This window comes from Anser brachyrhynchus (assembly GCF_964034855.1).
Source record: "Anser brachyrhynchus genome assembly, chromosome: 1".
Classification (NCBI taxonomy): Eukaryota; Metazoa; Chordata; class Aves; order Anseriformes; family Anatidae; genus Anser; species Anser brachyrhynchus.
The window spans coordinates 79,837,245-79,859,496 of record NC_137694.1 but is presented as its reverse complement, the minus strand read 5'-3'; the positions used below and the strand labels follow the sequence as shown (position 1 = coordinate 79,859,496).

The following is a 22,252-nucleotide window of genomic DNA, read 5'->3' as shown; positions in this document are numbered from 1 at the left end:
TTTTATAATCATAGTTAATGTAGCTCAGCTTTAATTGAAGTATTCTGTGGGGTAGCAGGAACATGTTGTGGTAGGGGACCCTGGAATGTGGGTGTTTTGGGTGTTTATATGAAAGATGCTGCATTGTGTTTTGGTGGTGAAACTGGAATGGCTTAGTGGTCAGGCATCCAATGCACTGAGTCCATTGAAGCCTGTCCCTGTTGACATTGCAAAACCCACTCAACATGCACCTCATCTTCTTAATCCCCCAAATATTATCTATGTTTTACATTACAGTGCAATATTGTATGCAAGGATAATGCACTGATGTCTCCCTTAGGTCAATGTTTCCAATTTGGTGAATTGTAGGTGTCTGACTAGAGAGTCTACAGAGGGTGTAGAAGAATGAATACTTGAGATGCCTCATTAATTTAATATAGCTAAGAGACTAGTGGGCTAAAAGGACTCTGTAGTAGCCCCACAGTGAACTACCCAAATGTGATTTAAATAGGATGGAGGAAACTTTTTATTCCTTTATTTTCTCCAAGTTAGATGTGTTCTTTTCTCCAAGTTAGATGTGTTCAAAGTGGTAATACCTGCTTTTACATGTTTTAAACTTACAAAAAGTATCTGAAATATATATATGGAAACAAGTGTTTCAATTAAGCTCAGATCAAGGCTTTGCAGAAGCCTAGCTTTTGTGCAGAGCTCTCTAGCAATGCACACCTACAGTGCTCCTTTTTTTTTTCTCTAGTGAAAGGTAAATGGGAGAGGGAAGAGGGGAAAAAAGTATAACACACTGCCTACCTAGTAAACCACAAATCACAGCTGAGCTACACCTCTTCAACTCTGAAGTCTTGGAAAGCAAAATTTTTTTTGTTCAAATTTTTAGAATTGAAATTCATTCACAAGATTCTCTGAGAACTGAAGAATTCGTGTTGCCAAATTTAGAAGCCATTAATAGGTCCCATCTAGCTATAGTAGGAATTTGAACATTTAGAGGTGAAATTTCAGAAAGATCTGGAAAAGGTTTGATTTTGGGATTGTTGCATTACATTTCTCCATTTCACTTATCTGCATGAGCTATAATGAGATCAAGTGGTGTTGTGTTTTTTTTTTTCAAATAAGAATTTATTGTTTCCATGAAGAAATATTCTAGTTGATTGAGAAATAGTTATTTACACCTTTCTGTGAAAAACAGTCATTTTAAATTTTCCTTAATCCCCTGGCCATATGATAAGTAAAATCCTGGTTCTTCTGTTATATATAAAGCAAAAGCTGGTAGTTGCATTTTTGTCACTGTTACATTTTCCACTACTGACCCTCTCATCCTTGCAAGGATAGGCATAACATGTTCTATATTATGTCCTATAATGTGACCTTTTTTAGTTAGACTGCCTTTCTGTAGTCCTGATTCAGGTTGTGTTGAAATAACTGGAAAGATACTCTCTTTGATGTAATGGGAATTAGATGGGACCCTCTGGTTCCATCATCTGCTATAGCAGGGCTCAAGAAATACATGAGCAAATAGGAAAGTTTCCCAAAGACGTATGATGCTCTGTGAGGGACTTGGAAAGTTAGCCTCCATTTTATACCAAGGGTCTATTAAGGCACTTTCATTTCTTTAGCAAAGGAGCAGGAAGCTGCGTAAATCGGTGGTGTAGTGCTTAATGGTTGTGTTCACAGAACTGGGAGGCTCCAAGTTTAGTTTAGTGGTTAGAACATAGGCGAGAAAGAAAGCCAGCACAGAATAATTCTTCCTTTCTTTTCTGTTCTTCCCTGTAACCATTGTATTTTACGTGGCATTTGACCATGTCTATTTGTCATTCATGTGGCTTATTCCACCACCACCAGCCCCGAGTACATTGGAAAATGCTGTTGAAGAGGGAAGGGGGGAGATGGGAGGGCATGATTGTGTGGTTTTTGCCAATTGCAACTCTTAAGACTTTGCTGAAAGCTGCAGTTGTCAGTGTGGTTATGCGATACAGAAATTTATTCTATCAGCTTTCAAGGTATAGACGGCTTTCATTTACACCATAGCATCCCCCCAGGATTAAGTCATTTGTTGCTCTGGCATTCTCTTAAAGCCTGGTCACAAAAGAGAACTTTCTGAACAATGGGCCTGTTATCCTATTCAGCCCTTTCTGATCTATTAAATTCCCTGTTACACCATTCTGCAATTCCTCCACACCCCACCTTCCCAGACCCCCTGTTCTCAAGCAATCTGGGAATTTGCCCTTGTCATTTGCCTCACTCCACAGGAGCCCCACATCCCTCTGTTTCCCCACCACACTTTTGATACTGACTCTCCGCATATTCACATATATTTGGTATGACTCTCTTTCATACCTGCAAGCCACAGAAATGTTTAATATATGTTTGTGCAAAGACTTCGCCATCCCTTTCAGAGAGAGATAGGTTTTAAGAGAAAATAGTTCATTTTTATCTCAAGGTTGAAAAAGAAAAGCAGAATTGTGTGTGGTTCTCTTTCGAAGCATCTCTTGCTAGATATGAAATAAATTTGTTTGTAAACTGCATATTGTTGAGCACTGTGTCGGCAAGTGAGGTAGGTACTGCACGTAAGAGGTCAACGTTAGCCACAACATTAAATCACAAAAGGTATGATTCTGTATAACAGTTTGATAATGCTCTCATTCAGACAGTTCATTAACATATTTCAGACGGGTGAATGGTAAAATTGAGGTACAGTTGCTAGTGTACTTAGATTCTTTTTTTTTTTTTCCACACAGAACACCAGCTCTCTGAAGTTATTTCATTGCAAGCATTAAAATTTAGCTGAATTTCTTAGGGACTTGGAGTTTGTTTGAATCAAAGTTCCAAGTTACCCCACAAAGATAAAAGAAACGAGAAGGTAGACTCAGGAATCCCAGCAGACAAGCTGCCTGGATCTGTTTTTTGGTCCAATATGCTCTTCATTTACAGATTCAGTCTTTATTTGAAGGAGCTATCACTCCCAAAAAGCACACACTTTTATTGTCAGGAGAATTGGTTTTAGGGCTTGCAAGATCACATTCCTAAGTATAAGTCCAGCTCCTCATAAAGATTTGTCTTACTAATTCTCACACCATGCATTATGGTTTCTGTGTCCTGGCCCCTTATTCAGTTATAGCCTAATTAATGCTTGAGATCATAGTCAGAGGGAAGTTGTTTTTTTGTTTGTTTGTTCTTGGATAGGTAGGTATGATCTTTCTGAGGATTTTGAATAAGAGACCAGAGTCTTGGGAGAGAAAATGAAGAAGTTTGAAATGTAGCTTCATAAAGACCCGTGTTGTTAGCCTGGGTGATTTGCTGCCTTCTGTACCAGTCAGAGCTTCTCAGAGTACGCTTTGATTCCTTCCTAGCTATGGAAAGCAGAAAGACAAGAGAATACAGATATGAACACCAGTGGTACCAGATTTCTGTATGTTAAAACAAAGTGCAGCTTTCACTTATTTAGAGCAGAAATCTGATGTCTGTCATCCTCACACCTCAGAAGCAAAGAGTGAATGTGATCCTGAACTGCCAATGTGGCAGGAAAGGTAGTCCCTTCAAAATGGTTCTTTCTTCTTCAGAACAACTTCTTCATCCTGCTTCAGTTCACTTTAAGGCTCCTCTTCAATGATCTTGTGGAACGATACAGGTGAATGCTCTGGAATTGCAGAAGAAAATGGTTTTGTTTATGAGAAAGACCTTGTTTCAGGCATCCCAAGGGGATGACCTAGGGGCAGGTCTCAAACAGTTTGAGAAATATGTAAGGATGAGTGTACCTACACCTCTAGTTATCTGATGGAACAAATTAGTTCCAAGGGCAACAAGGACAAAGTGAGAAAAGGCTAACTATAGGTGGAAGATGCAGTTTGCAGCACGGAGATGAAAGGGCTATTTCTTGTTTTAAAGTAACTTCCCTTCACCAGTGGAAATGCTGACATTGTCTATATTTCTGGGGTCCGTATTCTTTGTGCTAGGATTAATGTAGTGCCTCTTGATTGTTATCACTGTGTAAAGAGCTGCACAGTGAAAGGCCTTAATTCTTGGGAAGGTATTTTCTGTTCCTGCCCTGTATCCACCTTACTGGTCCTTGGCGATTCATGAAAATGTGCTGAATGTAGATATCTTTCTTGTGGAACTAGACAGAGGACGTTGTAGCATCCTGAGGTAGATGGAGGTACTCTTAAATTTTCTGAAATAGTCTGAAAAAGTTCAGCTGCAGGGTATGCATAAGATTCCTCCCTGATCAAAAAAGAATTAAGGTTTTTTTCCCTTTAGAATGGTGGCAATCATCTGAAGGCATAGTTTATGCTTGAATCTAAATCTTATTGTCTTTACTGACAGCAGAAGCTCATGTTACTGCTCTTTGCCTCTTCAGTCTCATGTTTGCCTAGGCTGCTGCAGTTAACTCTTGGATGGCTGGGCAGTGGGGGAAGGCAGAGTTTGTGACCATTTCCAGTAGTCTTAGTGAGTGGCCGTAGCGTTGCACTGACTCTCCTGCTCCTTCAGTGCATTGTGTAATATAAGTGCATTTTGGTTTTTGACAAGGGAGTCCATTTTCTTAGTCTTGTTCTTTCCTTGTTCTCTGTATCTTCTTTGTCTCTTCTTTTTTGTTCCTCTTTGACTTTTCTCTCTTTCTGACTTTCTTTTCCCCTTGTCTAGAGCTATTATGTTAGAGAGCTATGCATAATAGAGTTTCTCTGATTTCTGTTCACTTATTTGGGGATAACCTGTCAGAACCGTTACATGGTTGAATCACCCATGTATCTTGATGTTATTCCCTAACTCAGAAAGAAAAATGCTAGATCAAAAGGAAATCCAATGTATTTCCTCTCCCTATTTACGGTGAAAATAACAGAGTCCAAAAAATCCATGAATGGAGACAAGTGAGAACAAACAGAACAAGTTGTCGAGGCAGATGGAATGCTGTACTTTGGTGGAGAAGCCTGTGTGCAAATCTTGGAAGATTATTTTAAGCAAGTCCAAAGATGACATTAGCTTTAATAATTTCTACTTAATTTGGCATAATGATTCCATGCAAGTATCATTTACATCACAACGAGCACTCTGATTTACTATGAAACTACCTGCACTTCAGAAGCTCTAGTTTACAGCGTACACATTTTAATTTTATTTTTTAATTATTATTATTGTTCTTATCTTTCTGGCATCTGGCAATCGATGATGGAGATTTTGTTTTCACATATGTTGTGCAAGAGGAGTTCAGGATGTGTAGTTGTTTAGCATCAGGCGTATGTGCTTTAATTCTCACTTCCAGGGATAAAACAGTCTGTCATATTTTTAAAGAGAACAGAAATCTGAGCCTACTGTATGTTTTCTTTGTTGTTTTGGGGGGATATCCTTTTCAGTTTTCTATTTTCAATTTTTTAAATCCTTTCAATGGTTTTATTAAAATGCCAGATGAATATTTTATGGTTCTTTCAGTATTATCATTAGGTTCAAATTATAATAGTCCGCATTTACTCTAGGAAGTACACAGCCAATCTGATGACTATAGCCTTTTCACTGCAGAATTATGTCAATTTATAATTTAAAAAAATAGGTCCAGATGATCAGAAGTTGCATATGCTTTTACCTCGGTTTGATCAATAACATGTGACTCTAAACCTATCAGCTCCGTATGTCAATATTTTGTTGTTTTTTAGCATTGTATTTTCAATTTTCAAGCATATTTGTGCTTCAGGTGCCTTACTTGCTCTTTTACTGATTGTGTTTGGACATGGAGTTGCCTGATTTGCCTTCATATTTCCTGTTTTTCTTGTACATAGGTAGTTCAAGGTTTGCATTTCACAAAGCTTATCTGTTACAGAAAGTTTACTAATGAGTCATGTCAGCTAGTAAGTATATGTGTATTCATTATTAGGATGAGAAGACATTTTGGCACTTTTTTTTCTCCTAGTAATCAAAGGTCCAAGTGCGGTGTTTAAATGGGTCACTTTCGTTTAAGAGAAAATTAACTTTTCTTCCATATGCCATTGTTCCCTGAAGAGAATTATAATACGGTTGGTGAAATGCTAAGAACGATAAAGAAAAATTATGTTAACCTGAAAAGAGGGAATGTCTTATTTATTGCCTAGCCTTGTAGTTATCCTACAAAAACAAATACTTGGGGTGTGGGGTGAGCTCTTCCTGAGTCCAACGTGCGCATCCCCTTACTCTCGCTGTCACTTCTTGCCGTTTAACTAATGGTTATATCTCGATTCACCCCTCCCCACCTCCACTCCACTGACATCATAAATTATCCAGGTCTAAATGGACAACATTCATTAGCTGTGCACTTTATGGAAAGAGCTAGCTCAGGAGCTAAACGCTCGCCCATTTTTATTAAAAGTTAAAAAGCTCCTTGCTGTCACAGAAAGGGGAGGCTGGGGGAGGTACAACGGAGGACAGTGCCTCAGAGCTAATAAATAAAAATAATAACTATTACTATTGGTTGAGTGACCCAGGGAGAAGAGCACTACCAAGCCATTTGTTGTTCCCTTTCACTTGTCAACAGCAGTAGCTTAAAAGCCTTAGCCATTGTTCAGGGCCTAATAGCACCTGTTGGGAAGATAGGAAGACAGCTGTCAAAAAAAAAGGGGGGGAAAAAAACAACAGAAAAAAAGAGGCGGGGGGAAGAGGGTGGAAACCAGTGATTAGTTCACTAACATGTATGTTGGTGCAGCTGCAAGAGGACATTTCATGACTTAGGTTCAGAGGTGAGGCCTCCTCCATCCCCTGCTCTCCAGCCTCTTTGCCCCTCAGCAGAAGACTTCCCCAGGGGCTGGCAGCAAGGCTCAGCGCGAGCAGGAGCCAAAAGCCTTCAGGAACGCCAGGCAACAGGGCCTGATCTGTGCATGCTGTTTGCTGAGAGCAGTTATAGTAAACAAAAAAAAATAGCCCCAAACCAAGCCTCAATCGCAGAAGTTGTGGCTTTTTGATCAGATTGCTCATTTCAGTTTTATTTTTATTATTGCTCTCTTGTGTTGGCAAATAAGGCTCTTCTTTGTCAGAATAAAGGTGACATGTAAGAAAGACCCAGAAGTAATAAGCCCTAAATACCAACAGCTCCCTTTACAGTTGATAATCTAGGGGCCAAAGTTGCATATGTTTTGGTGGTAGGAAATAATAGGAAATAATGAAAGATAGGCTATTTAGAAAATGGTCTCCCAAGCTTCATCGCTTATAGCCCTTGCTTTTGTCGTTTTGGGGGAAATAACAAGCACTTCAGGCTGTGTTTTTTTCCACTTTTAAAAAGTCACTTTGAGATTTTCAGGTAAAAAATGCTATAGTAACTGTGCAGCAGTGTGACACTGTTGCTGTTGAATTTCATTCGGTATTTGCAGTGGAGTGGTTGAACTTCAGAAGGATTTCCTAGAAATTCTAGCCAAACACTGTAGTTCTCAATTTATGTTTTATGATTATTTAGATGATATGCCTTTTGGCTACCTTGGGGTTTTGTTTTAGTGTTGGGAGGGTTGAGAGTTTTATTTGTTGAGAAGATTTCTGTCAAAGGATAAACTAGAACATATTTAATGATAACTGTAAATACCTATAAAAAGTTGGTGTATAGTCATCTCAGTGAACACTTCTTTTTTTTTTTAAGCTTTCTTGCTCACTTGGAATGTGTGGAAGATGTAAAAAATTAGCAGACAAAAACCACTGCCCTCTGTTAATACTAACAATATATTATGGCTCTTTAATTAGAAACTGACTCTGTTGGTAGCTCTAATACAAAAATATATTTCAGGGGAATATGAATTTCAATGGAGTATCTCTGTCTAGTGAGACAGAAAAATAAAACTGACGTGAAAGTTAATGGCATTTAATTCCAGATGTCTCTGTTTTTATGTTGTTACTCTTGAAATAGTTTCTGGAAATATTAAAACATCTTTGTGGTTTCAGAATTTCAGTGAAGTTCAGGCTTGGTATAGTGCCTCCTTCTGTCAACTGACACAGTTTTTTTTCCTGCAAAAATCAATTCCTTCTTTCATTTAGAGATGCCTGGAATTAAAGAAGTATTAGAAAGTTTAAAGACACATATTAAGGCAAAATTCTCATTTTTCACTCATAGGAGAATATTTTTATTTTATTTTACTGTTGCCCTTCTTTTCCTAAGGATTCCCACTGGTGTAATTGTAACATCAATGAAAAAGGAAAATGTTGCTGTTCAGATGTTTCAATGTGAGTTACTCTGATTTATTTATTTATTTATTTATTTATTGTATGTTAGGAAAGTGTGTGTGGGGGCTTTTATTTATTTATTTGTAAGTTTGGTAGTGTTAAATAACTTGCTTCCTTCTTGTCTGTTAATTTAATTAGGGGTGAAGAAGATGGTGGTAGCAGGGAGCTGGGATCATTCTAAAGATTGTGTATGCTGCAAAGGATGTTCCAAGCAAAAGTTCTGCCAGTGAAATGCCGCAGTTGGCAGAACGTGTTCACGATCAGCTATTTCGGCCAGCTCACTGGCCTGGATCTCCAAAGGCAGTCAGGAGCCTAATTCCTTTCCAGAATGAGATTTATGCTCCTGAATGCCTTTGGGAATCCAAAGCACTGAATCCGAACAAATCTCGTTGACAAAAGAGACATTGTGCTGTGCATGGTATCCAGTACCATTCGCAGCGCCTCAGATTGCCCTTCTCTGGGGGACGCAGTTGCTCTGCTGCAGGACTGGGAAAGCAGAGGCTGAATGAATCCTCTGCTGTGAGGACTGGCTATATCCTACTATTGTCTTTGCAAGGACAAGGATTTTGGTAGAGGGTAACAGTGCAGTGACTACAAACTACTCTGTTTCAGTGTTTATGCAGAATAATTAAGCTGTGTTGGTTTTATGAGTATTCCGTAACGCAGACACATCTCCATTTGAACCTGAGATGATCAGCAGCAGCTCCAGGCTTGGTGTGGAAGGCCAGGTTCTTGGAGGTGTGTGTGAAGCACACCACTGCCCAGCCGCACGGGTACACAAATATGAATTCCACACTGACAATAATGGCACAGGTGGCTGTTATCATATAGCAGCTTGCAACCACAGATTATCATTGTGGAGGGGGTAATGAAGGTACACTTGGTATCCTTGAGAGGGTCTGTTGACACTAAGGTATGCAAGGCAATGAGGTATGTACTCTAGAAGTTAGTGTGCTGGGAGTAGCAGGGACTGAATGAGCTGGGATTCCTTGTTGTTCTGAGTTGATAGTGGGGTTGCGTGCTTGTTCCCTGACTCAACAGCCTGTTAATGAAAGAGGTATGGTATGCAGCCCTAGAAGGGCTTGGTGGGTCATTGACATAAACATTGTCACCCCAGAAGAATCTACAGCGACTGATTTTTAGAAATACTTGAATTTTTCACATTCTGAAAGCAAACTCTGTTACAAAGCTTTATACCAATAAGGAGGATGGAAGCTGAGAAAATCTTAACTGTTGCCTAAGTAACTCCAAAATGAATGTAGACTCTGCTGCTGGGAGACTGAAGGGCTGGTGGATGATATTACATGACGAACTTGGTTTCTTTGTGTTTTATGTAATATCTAGACTATGACACTGCTCCCAAAGTGAATGAGTGAGGTGACCATTTGTTGAAATGAGACAGCCTGAAAAGTACACAGTTAACAATACAACCGTCAGTGCATTCAGGTGATGGAAACTATAAAAATTTCAGACAATAGCCTGACTGTTCCTGAGGGTGTAGTTGAATGAGATGCTGGTTTTGGCCACAAACCTATCTTAAAAAGTCCCTGTGCCCTCCCCCTGCCCTGCTTAGCCATGTGTTCCTGCCTTGTGCTGTGGTTTGCTGGCTCCTTGCTTACATCCTAAGGGATAATTAATTCAACAACTGGTAGTATAGTGTATCTGAAGAGTACTCTAACTTTTTCCTTCCAAACAAATGTACTTGTGTTTTTAGGTAACTTTCCGGTAGGTCTGGCAGTATGCATCAGTGAGCAGTTGGAAAAAACAACTGCTTGTATATTTGTAGATAGAGTAAAATCATGCTTTTAGTAGCATTCATAGATTACTGATTTTGGTTTAAAATATTGAATAATGTATTTGTTGTGCTGTGGAACCTCTTCTGGCAATGTCAATTATTTTTCTTTAGCACAAGAAGCAGTACCCTTTGCCAAAAAATCACAATAAAAATGTCTTATCATTCATATAGTGTACACTTCATTAATGCAGCATGATGGATATTGCAAAAGAGAGCCAGCAACTTGAAAACAACTCTGGTATTATTAAGCATACAGGAAAACATGCAAGTATGTGCAACAAGAATACCATGGTAACCTGATGTCATTGTGCTCTGCAGGTGACTGTGGTCACCTGTGGATAGAGAAGTTGATTTTGTCCTCTGAGATAAAATGCTATGGAACTAACATGTGGCTGGGGTGGGACTTGAGACTCTGAGAGCAGGAAGGCTGGCTATCCCTGCCAGCAAAGGGAGCTTTTAGTAGGTTTGGAAGCCACCCATGGACATATGTAGCCCAGCTGTTTTCTGCACAGTGGTTGTGATGGAGTGGTGTAGTAAGAGTCATACTATGATGTGCTGGCCAAAGCACCGTAGCTTCATAATATCTCATCAAAAGTTGAATATTTCATTCAGCTCTCTGAATTTGTGTCCAAAGACCAAAAAGCATTTTGTGTGTATGAACAAAGAAACCAACAGCGTACTTCTTTCAGTCCAGTCATCGAAGCTCCAGCTAGTATTTTATCTAGCACCACATTTTTGCTTACTACACCTAAGGTGGATTTTTGTTGTTGGTTTGGTTTGGTTTGTTGGTTGTTGTTTTTTTGTTGTTGTTGTTTCATTTTTACAGTCAGACTGTTTTCCTGTTGTGGCATCTAAGTCATACATTTGAACAATATTTACATTTATAGAGGTGTTTCCTACTGTATTCTCCAAAAGTTCAAAATGCTTTTGGACCAGTAAGAAATTATGGTGCTTCCTGGAAGGCAAGAGAAAAATGTATGTTGTGTGGTTTTTGATTTCCAAATTTAAATAGATTCTGTGTTGTGCCTGCTCATGATTCATAGTGTCTTGCCTAGCTGCAAGTAGTTCCCTAAAAGCATGATTCTGTTGATGGAGAACCATATGTGTATGCAGATGCTGTATGTCTATGTAACCTGCTGATACCAACTATTTCTTCACAATGATGCTTAATTTTCTTTGCTATGAAAATTGTTTATTATTTTGTATAGGTAAGACCTTCATACCAAAAAGGGTGCATAAAAACAGGAATTTTGTGTCTGCATGTGCTTGTCTATTCTTTTAAAGGAGGAGTGGAAATCTGCTCTTAATCGTGTTTCCTGATTTAAACCAGAGTTTCATTGTGGTGCAGAACAAAATGCCAGAGGGATGGTGCATCGATAGGTGAGGATTGTAGAAATGGTGGGTGGAACTGAGGCCAACAGGTGTAACATATTTATGACCATAGCAGAAGAAAAGGGTGAATAATGGATGGGAGGGTATTTGCCAGCTCTTTCATAATATAAAGGAAGGTGCTTGCCAGAAGTAGAGGGTATATCAGCCAATGCTAAAGTTTATTCATGATCATTTATGCCGACCAAATACTCCTTCCTCTAGGAATGACATGTGTTGGCAGGAAATGTCTGGTGGTCTGGCTGGGTATTGAGCAACTCCTGGCTTCTCTCCACCCTGCTACAGATCATGTCATCATCTGCGTTGAGGCCAAACATCTTTCTTTTACTTTGTTCTAAGGAGTCTTTCTCTTTCATCGCAGGACAAGAACTGTTCACAGTAGTTATGGAGGAGGGAGCACTTGGGTCACCTCTTTGGGAGAGCAGCCGAGCTCAGACACCATTCAAGCAGGAGGCTCCAGTACTCAGAATGTTCCTCTAACTTATGGTTGACTTATGTCAGCCTCCTTCTCTTCAGTAGTAGTTGTCCCTTCTTTATAATACCAGAGCTTTGCTGCCTTCTCTCCTCCTCAAATATTGTTCTCCTGGAAGTGCCTCATGTGAACAGCCTCCATCTTGTACCCTGTTACAGCATGATGAAATGACTTGCCTTTCTCTAGAAGCCGGCAGCTGTATGAGCCTGAAAGACTGGAGTTTTCCTTTTAGTAAATACTCAGCAAGAGCAGAAAGAGGCTATAGGGAAGGATTTGGCAGTGAAGACCATCCTTAGCTTTTATAAGTAGATTTCCTAGACTGTGACCCTGGAGGATGGATTAAAGAGAGCTACCAGAGGTGTTAGGCCTGAAGGGAAGGTAGCGCTGTGGGCCTGGTTTGGCAGGCAGGTTTGGGTACATGTGACTGAACTGATTAAGTCACTCCCAAAAGGGAGTATCAACGCCTGAAAAAATAATGCAACTTCTGGAAGTAGACTAAATGAAACAAGTCTACCAGACAGTGCTAGAAACAGTGACTCTTACTACAGCTTTGTAGTGCAGACCATTTCCTGGAAACAAACTGCTCGTTTTGAGGACTTTTGTCACAGTGATGCCCGTCTCTCTCTTCTCAGAGGGCTGTTCTCCAGAGGGTCCTGCCGTATGCACCAGTGCAAGGAAGCACGTGCAATTCACACAGGCAAGGGTAAAACAAGAGAAGCAAAATGAGACATAAATATCTCCAGAAAAGAGCTAATGACTGATAAACGTGCTGAATAGAGACAGCAGAAATCATTTCTGTGGATTCATTTTTATCTGCATTAATCCAGTCAGTCTCCTCTTCACCAGCATTTCCTTAATGACTCCTGTTATTCTGTCCATCTCAGTCTTTCTTTTTGGTGCCCTACCCGTAATCCTCTTTTATAATAACACTTACCACTTTACGTAGTCTTTCTGGAACTAAAATATTTCTAAAACATTAATGAATTACTGCTCACAAACTACCCACGAACAACTCTTTTTGTAGATGTATTCATACTGTGCTGTGGATAAACTGGGAATTGTTTTACTGCGTGCCATAGGACCCATGCTGCAAATAGGTAATGGAGGGTCTCCTTAGCTCAAGTGGGGCTACAGAGAAGTGGGGCTAATCCTGGGCTGCTCTCAAAGATGGAATTAGGAGGCGTTGAGAATAGTTGTGATACGCAGAATGGCAGAGCATGCCGTCTGTAGCTGTTTGGAATGCAAATACAGATTGTAATAATACATAGTTGTCCTGATGCATGTCCAAAACCCATAGCACTGTAACTCAGATGTGGTGAAATCGTTCTGTTAAATCCAAGAGGAAAACGAGTGCTAGAGAAGGGACTAGGCATAGCAACAGTTCTTGTGTGCAGACCACCTTTTCCAATTTCAAACTGCACAGTGTACATGCAGGCCTTAAAAGTTTTATTGACTTTCTAATGAATCCTGAGGAGTGCTTCGCAAGCAAGGTATGGTGTTTCTTTTCTTAATTTGTGCGCATCATCTTCCCAAAGAAGCCTGAAAAAAGCTGAACAAAAGCTAGGTTTGTTTCTGTGTAATTTGTGAAAGCTCTACAGTCATAACCTTTTAAGCAGTTATTTTTATTTAAGATGTATACATTTCAAATCTTCTTTTTTTAATGGGGTTCATAAATGACATAGTAAATGTTTGTTTCCAAGATATGGTGCATAATGTATTTCACAAGCAGTTACTGAAATGTGATAGGTTGAGTGTGTGAATAGCATATTTTATGCAAGTACAATATGTTAACACGGTGTATAGTAGAATTAAACAAGCTGTTATTTAATACAGCTCTTCAGCTCTGTGAAGCAAGACAGGCAGGGAAGCTATTGTATTTAAGAATTAAAGTTCTTTTTAAGTATTAGCAGGACAATTATTTGCTGGTTCTGTATCAGAATTGTGCTTAAGTGAAAATTGCGGTTCAAACCAAGAGGAGCTCGAATCTAAGTTAGTATATCGATTAAACACGATTACGCGTTTTTTTGCGAAAGGAAAGGCAAACCGTATAATATTTAGAAGTTAACACGCAGCCCTTCAGCAGGGGAGACGCCGATGAGGTGAGCGCGCCCTGTTCCACGCTCGGGGCCGTTACATTTCCACACAGCCCTCACGCTCCCGCAGCACGGAGCATCAGCTCGGACCACCTCCTCGGCGCTCCCCGGCCCTCGCTCTTCGCCTCCTCGCCGCCGTTTGCGGGGACGGCCCCGGCCGGGCCAGGCCCCGCCGGGCGCCGCGCACGTTTTGTCGAGCCGCTGGGGAACGGCTTTGTCAGGGGCTGCTCTGACAGTAGGCTGAAAAGTGCGACGTGGTGCCCGCAGGCTCCGCAGGGGGGTTCCGTAGCCGCCTTCCTGTCTCGTTTGACACGCAGAGCTACGTCCAGAGGCACGGGCGCTCGCCCCAAGTGAGCCCGAGCGCGGAAGACTGCGGGCGGTGGCGGCGGGTGGCTCTCCGCGGTGCGTGAGGCGGCCTTGCCGAGCGGGAGCCGGGGCTATTCGCCGCCCCCTGCCACCGAGGCTTCGTGGAGGGCTCCTCGCCGCTCCCCGAGGCTTCGTGGAGGAGAAATTCGGGAAGTAAAGCGGGAAAAAAAAAAAAAAAAAAGGCGAAGGGCCGCGGCCGCGGGCGGGGAGCGCTGGGGGGAGCTGGAAGCCTCCCCCCGGGGTCTCGCAGCGCCTCTTCGGAAGAGCTCGGAGTTGGGGCTTCAAGCAAGTCGGTGGGATTAGCCAAACGAGATAATGAAGGCTCCTCGTAATGGTTTTTACTGTGGGGAAAATTAACCAGTTGCTAATAATTGTATGGTCTCTAGGCCAGACGGTCCCTTTGATAAGTTAACATGTACTCCCTTTATGCTCCTAGTAGGGGGTAAACAAATGTCTGAACAAATACAAATACACATAAACACGAATGTGGAGAATAGCAGTATATGTCTTAGATCCAGATAATAAGTGTGGGTATTGTTATTTAGATGGAGCATACTGGGACACTTATCTTTTAGTACACTCCATTTTCTAACTGAATGCAGTGCTAATCGTGGGATTGAAAGCTATTGTAATTGTGTACCCATCTAAATGCTGACAAGAATATACAATTACATTGTTTGGAATTGAGTTTAATGTTCTCTGAATTTTATTAGCATTTATATTTGCTTATGCATTAAAATTCTACACAAAAAAGGTCAGAATACAAGAGTTATAGACATAAATATCAGACCCATCCACACCCTCGCTGCATTTCTGCTGAAAATACCGAACGAATATATTTTATTTTATTTTATTTTTAAAGGAAGTGATAGAATCTGAAATGAGCAAATAATGGGTTTCCATTCTAAGCAGTGCCTTTTCTCCCTCTGGATTTTGCAGTCGTTTAAAGCTTTTTTCATACCCAACTTTTTATTATTATTTATAATGTGCGTGTTACTGGAAAATCTTTCCACAGTATGCTTACCACCATGCGATGTTTAAACACACATTATAAAGTGGATGTAATTGTAAACACTCAGAGGGATATAATTACACGTAGCAGATTTAGGAGCTAATTCTTTGCTTCTCTCTCCCTCTCTCCCTCTCTGTCTCTCTCCCTCTCCCTCTTTTTACTCTGCATTTTATCAACATAATTATTTTTTGACTGCAGACTAACACCCAGAAATTGACAGGCATCCATTATAAGCAGCAACTTGTTCACCAAATTGAAAAACAATGAACTGCAGGTTTATATGTGCCCATTGTCATACGGAATTACCATGGCTTTGTTCCACAAGAGGAAAAAGCTAATGGTTTTGAAACAGCAGGTGACAAAACACATTCTTTTTTTTTTTTTTTTTTTTTTCCTCCCCTCTTATCAGTTTGTTGATGAAGTCATTACGAACTGGGGCCCAGAATAGGGTTGGCCTTATTTTTAGCAGATAGACTTTTAATGAGTTCTATTGTGGAGACAGTCATGTTGATTTGCTTACATTTTTTTTCCCCCCCTTCACTCAGAAACTCCCAGTATTGAAAAGCTACTATCAAAGGACTGGAAAGACAAGCTTCTTGCCATGGGATCAGGGAACTTTGGAGAAATAAAAGGTAACACTCTTTCTGTGCTACAACTGAGAATTAATATACTTATATCATGGGCTTTATGGAACTTTGTTTGCTTGTTCCTCTTCCTTCCCCTCCCCTTGAAACATGGTAATTCGAGGCTTAAATGAAGTGTATGCTCTCCATCTGTAGTTAATGTAAATAAATAAAACGTTATATTGCCCTAAGTGATTTAATTTATATAAAGCTGTTATTGCACATATCATTCTGCATTATAAGAGGATGCATCTTGTTCCTGGACTGAAAAAAAGTCAACTCATGTATCAAACACAGGCTTATGCGTGGTGTCAGAGTATAGCAGAACTCAGCTTCTGAAATCTGAGGGTGATCAGAAGTCCCTGTTAATGTTTGTACAGATTTTGATGATGGAGATTTTTTTGACTTTTCCATGTGTAGAGGAAAAAAAAAAAGAGCAAAGTTTGTGTAATGATATCTCTAGGTACCAAAATTAGCCAGTGCAGATTTTAAAAGACAGCGTACAACATCTGTGCATTAAAGCATGTTCTTTTAAAGCCGTACTCCAGAAGGAAAATGACAAAATTTGACCACTCTCCAGCAGCAGTAGCTTCTGCTTTGCCAAGATATTTCCCCATTTTATATATATGAGGTCATTTTAGGGAACCTGTAGTTGTTTGTTTTCATGTAATTTAATATTTTTTAATCATTCTTTCTGAACACTTGTGATGAGGAACCAGCTCAAAATACCTGTGTGGCAAAAAAATGTAGTTTTCAGAGCAGCCATTATTATTCTGAAAAGAAGCAGGGAGTCTGATCCTTCTCCCATTTCTATCAGTGTACATCTGGAGTAGCAAAATCAAAGCCAATGTTGTTTTGGAAATGTGAAAGTAGAATGAGATTAAAATTAAACCCTTCTTTTATGCTTTTAAATGAGATTTTATCCCTCTTCATTATTTTTGGTTTGTTTGCTTACTAATGGTGTCCCCAGTACAGAGATCCTCATTCAGACAGGCTCCAAGACCTTGTGCCTGTCAGGTTGAAGGACCTTCTGTGCAAGAGGTGGGCAGTATTCAGGAAAGACTGCAACATGACATGCTCTGAGAGGTTAATACATGTGTCAGTGTGCAAAGATTATGTTATTCTAGTTATATGTGCCTTCCAGCTTGTCACAGATATGCCACCAGCATTAATTTGCTCTAGTCCTCTGACTTACACAAGTAGGAAAGTATGCCACTTGCTTCCCCTAGTTTCTTTTTAAGGGTCTATAATTTAAAAAAAATAAAAATAAAATAAAAATCATTACATATGTAGGATAACTTTAGAACAGAATATTGTGCATCGGCCCCAAATGGGCTGTGATATTACTGTTATAACCGAGGGCCAAACTCTGTGTTCTTCATTCCCACTGAGCCGAGCGCATTTTCTCCGTGCATGCAGAGCAACAGGTCATATAGAACAGGGTAGCCACTGGGCTTACCTGTGATTTCTGTTCTTTGAAAGTATATTGTTCTGAAGTAACAGCATCATCTGCCATGGACTGATGAATCTTTAAGAAGTTTTGGGCCTAAAGGACACACTGGCGGCTTTCATAGCCACTTTTGGGTGTGTTTCGGCAATTCTTGCAGGATTTCTGGAGGTGCTTTAACTCCTGGTGTGCTGGAGCTTGCAGGAGTTTTCCCAGCACTTCTCTCCTTCCGGACTAGCTGAAGCTGCACTGAGAAGTGCTGCGGACTGCGAAGGCAGTCTGCTACCAGTCCCTGTGATCTTGTCCTCTTGGAGGGCAATCTCTTTTCTTCCTTCCTCTCTTTCCCTTTCACAAGTTAAACTTGAAAGCGGCAGCAGTAGCTCTATGCTAGCAGGAAAGAAATTCAACAGTCCTTTCAGTCTCGCCCGGGGGGAGGATGGGGAGCAACAGCACAGCCTCAAAGAATAGTTTTCTCTGCTTTAATTTTTGTTTTTTTAGCTTCATATTTTGAACACAAGTTGAGTTATTGTTCTGCAGCTCCGTTCAAAAGCCTCACATCTGAGACTTTTTAGTGCAACTGTGGTGCTATGGTTGGGGGGCATGGTTATTAGGTGTTTGGATCAGGTTTGGCAGTAAGCTGTGAAAACAGGCACTGGTTTAATTTTCCTACTGACTGCCGTGACAGTTGCAATTATTGTCCATTGTTCCTAGGTGGCTGGAAAGGAGGGAGGATACAATAGAGCATTGCCCTCTGGGGGTAAATGAATTTGACTTACAGGTTCTTGGGGGGGTCACACAGGCTGATTATTTAGTGCCCAGGAATGCGGTTTTCATGGCACCGCCAGCCATGAGCGGCCAACAAACAATGGGTCAGCTGTATTGCAGCTGTATTTAGTAAGACAACATGAAAGGTGTGCAAGTGGAGCTGTTTTATACTCACGTATGTGTGTACAAACACCCATATATTACACTAGAAAATGTTTTTGTCCTTCTACATGAATGTGCAGTTATTAAGTTTTCCAGTTGTGATTTTTTAATTAACTTCTCTCTATATTTGGCTTGGCAGCTGCATTTTTTTTTCTTTCATTTCTATATTAGCGATATTTGGAAACACTGCACAAGTAGTGTCTTATTAATACACCCTGGAATGTGGACAGCACTAGAAGCTGTACTGCCCAACTGTCTTATGCACTGAATCGTTTTTTCCATATAACTGTTCAAAATTTCATTGTGTTTTTCATTAGATCTGGGGGAATTTTAGTATGTCATGTGCTAAAGTCTCAGCGCTAGGCTACATATTGTTAATGCCCAAGTCTGTGTTATTACCATTGAATTTTATTCTCTGGCAGAGATTAAAAGAAAGGGAGATGAAGTGGAAGACTTTATTTTCTATTAGTGTTATTTCTTTTAAGTTAGAAAGCAATAATATTTTATTAAAGATAGAGGAGTTTGTGAATGGCGGGAATAAGTCACCAGACTATAGTTTTGTATTCAGTTCTCTTACTTGCTTTGTTACTTTCAGTAGCTGCTTTAAATCCCCTCTTCTTCATTTGCTTGCCTGTAAAATGGGAAATCCATCACAGAGAATCTGCAAAGGTTTGCTTATAAACTTTAAGATCTCAGTCAGAAGGATCTGTGTATGTCCAGCTATTAAAGGAAAGGGAAATGTAATAAGACATTTCAGGGCTTGACTGAAAGATATGGCAAGGGAATACCCTTATATTGAAAATGGGGCAAAGTCTAGAAACTGTCGTATCTGTAAAAATTTAATTCCAATGCCTCTGTTTGTTTAGAGAGGTGGAATAGGTTTAAACAAATAATACGAGTTTGGCAATGGGTATTTCTTAAGAATTTCTTTTTTTGAAATCCATACAATTTTTACTCTGTTTAGAACAAGTCAGTCTATAGTAAAACCGACAAACTTGCAATTAAATGGAAATATTTTTAAATGAAACTGTAAAACTATATATTGAACTGGTTAAGGTCTGTTCAAACTTACTTATATCCATCATATTCAAGAATGGGGCTCAAAAGGCCTCTGGGTTATTAATGGATAATGCAGTTTATTGGAGTCGTCGAGGCAGAGAGAACTTCAGCTCTCAGACAGATCATCTGTAGGACGAGAATTACGGCTCCTCTCAGCAGAGCCTTCTGATGCCTGTGAACTGCCGGGTGGCAGTGGCTGCTTTCCTCCGACACGATGCTGCCGAATGCTGCTGCCAAGTGCGGCAGGTGCAGCATGCAGGATGGAGCATCGCTAGCCTAAGGTGTGAGAAGTATACTTCCAGGCTCTTCAGTATCAGTGGCCATCCCCATATTTAGAAAACAGGCGTGAGACTTGCATTGTGCTGGCATTGGGCCTCCTCTGAGCAGACTTCAGGGGAGGCTGCTGGCCCCGGGCGGCCAGGTGCATCTTGAGGCATGCGGTCGTGCCTATGCGGCTGGGAGTGAGGCAGCTTCGTCCTCCATGAAAAATCTCTTTAAAACTTCCCCGGTGTTCACAAAGCCTTTCTGCTAATCTTGTTCATCTCTCACTTATCGGGATTTGTCAAGAAGTATAAATACGTTACTTTGTGTGTTCCCCACTTAGCTAATTTGAATAGGCGTGTGGAACAAAAGGCTAAACTGACTTTTGTTTCTAATCTTTCTGAATTGATTTTCTGTTGAAGTGAAGGCATTGTTAACAGTGATTGTGCCTGAATCTCTCAAGAAAGGCCAGGCAAGCCTGAACCTGATTTTCTGTTGTTTAAAAATCCCTCTCTGTTGTACAGGTTAGTTCCTAAACAAGCCTGGCAAACGGTTTTCGGCATCCACTGTCAAAGAGATTACCATTAGGGGAAATTCAGCTCCTCTTTGTATCCACTTAAATTTAGGTGACTCCAAAGACTTTACCGGAGTAACTCCAGATTTATGAGTGTAATTGAAAGCAAGATTAGCCTACCAATCCTAAACTTTAATGCATGATAACAAGACGTTTGTTTTGTGTGAGAACCAGTGCTCCAAGTTACATGAAGTATCGGTGCAGGTATTACATCCAACTGTGTCTGATGTATGATAGAGCCGTGTTTGCCCAGGCTCTAATCTTGCTTCTGTGTTGGGAAGATGGGGCATGAGAGAGTACGTAGTGAATGGTCTTAGGGCTGCCAATAATGGATAAAGAGAAATAATCCATTCAGTGATACTATAGCTCGTCAGAGCCCGTGAATTGAAGACATATGTTATGTAGATTCAATGTATGGATTAAAACGGATAATCTGGTAGGTGACACACAGAATCTTGAGATAAGTGGGCTATGCAGATTCGGTATATGGATTGTGAAGGATAATTCCATTTAAGTAACGCTGGACAAGTTGAAGACAAGTAAGCTTTGGGTAGTGCTCAAGTTATGTGCAGTAATCCAGTGAGTGACACGTTGGATCTCATAATCTGTAAACTGAAGGCAAGAAAGCTAGGGATTCTGCATTTAGATGTGGACGGGAAGAAGGGGGGGGGGAGGGGAGAGATTATTCGTGGGGAATACACTTGGTTTAAACCTGTGACTAATGAAGCGCAGATCGCCAAGAGATGTGTGAAAGCTGCACACTTCTGTAGGAGCTGTGTGAATTTTGCATTTGCAAATTAGTGGTCAAAAAATGTTTCCAAACTTGTGTCAGATGTGGACGTTTTGTCTTTTCTTGTGCAGATAGTGTTGTATTTGGAGTGGGGAGAGAAGGAGGGTGAGAGATTCTTAAGTGAAGGAGGTAAGATACATGTGGTTGTTGGCTTTTAACTGCAATAAATTCAACACTTATTGCAACCTACTTAGTGTCTTTTTTGTGCTTATTTTTTGGGGGTGTTTAATGGTCGGCAATTTGCTGACAGTGAGCTTTAGTCCTTTGCTAATATCGCAAGAGTGCTAGAGGGGGAACTTGCCCAGCGGCACACAGGGGAACCTACGTTTTGAGAGGACATTTGGCAGCTGCCGAAATAGTGGAGGTTGGTCACAGTGCAATGTGATACTCTCAGACTGCAGGGCAGTAGACAGTGCCAACTGAGCCACACCAACGCAGAACATCTTTCAGGCCAAATGAAAGTCTGAAATGCAGATTGTGACTGGATGGAGTTGCTCCTATTTGACCCTAGAATGGGAGGTTAGTTGGGGGCAGTGTCTGTGAAGGGAGGGTTGGAGGAAACTTCTCTAAAGCATCTGAAATGCAAAATCTGAAAATTTGTGGCAAAGCAGCAAATTCAGACTATTTGTTTTTTTTTTTTTTTCATAAAGTTAGTTAGTGTGATGAGAAAAAAATCAGATTCTGTTTGAAGCAAATTCAACTTTTATTTTAAAAAGTATTTCTAATGGAGAAAGTAGAATAAAATTGAACTAATTAGAGTAGCAAAAAAAATAAAGCCAGTGGCTTTATTTTATTTGAACATGTGGTGGTCAAACCACTGTGTTTAGACATCATCCAGAGTGCTGAATGACAAAAAGGACTTAAACCAGTTCTTCTTTGTACTAAAATTACCTCAGAGATGTACTGGTAAAGTTGAATGTTGCTGAGCTACAATTACCAGTTTGTCAAAATAAAGCAAATGCATAGATATTTCTTACTGTTTGTACTGCTGCTGCATAAAGTTCCACTAGCAAATGCCGTTTCTCTAGCCTAGTTCTAGCTTGTTGTCTGGACAGTCAAACAAAGAGTAACCTCTGTTACTCTGTTACCTCTCAAATAGTCAAAATACAAATGTTGTCTATTCCTTTTGTAACCTTGACAATAAGTTACTAACCTGGTTGAATACCAAGCTTTGTTTGCAGTCTACTGTACCAAAACTTTTTATGATGGCAAATGAAGAATGTTCACTGACAACTTCTTTCCAGTGTTGTGAAACAGTAACATGTCAGGCTGTTACAGAGCAGACGGCTAAGT

General features: G+C 40.4%; 1 protein-coding gene across 16 annotated transcripts in view; it reads left to right on the top strand.

The window, feature by feature from the left end:
* SOX5 (SRY-box transcription factor 5) overlaps nucleotides 1–22,252 on the top strand; it is a 297,930-nt gene that overhangs the window by 116,923 nt on the left and 158,755 nt on the right. For 14 of the 16 annotated variants that reach the window (XM_080561933.1, XM_080561932.1, XM_080561919.1 and 11 more), the window contains one exon: nucleotides 15,824–15,910. The exons of the other annotated variants lie outside the window; for them this stretch is intronic. In XM_080561933.1, the coding sequence (XP_080418059.1) occupies nucleotides 15,824–15,910 (87 nt within the window). The remainder of the gene's footprint in view (nucleotides 1–15,823; nucleotides 15,911–22,252) is intronic. 16 annotated transcript variants of the gene reach the window in all.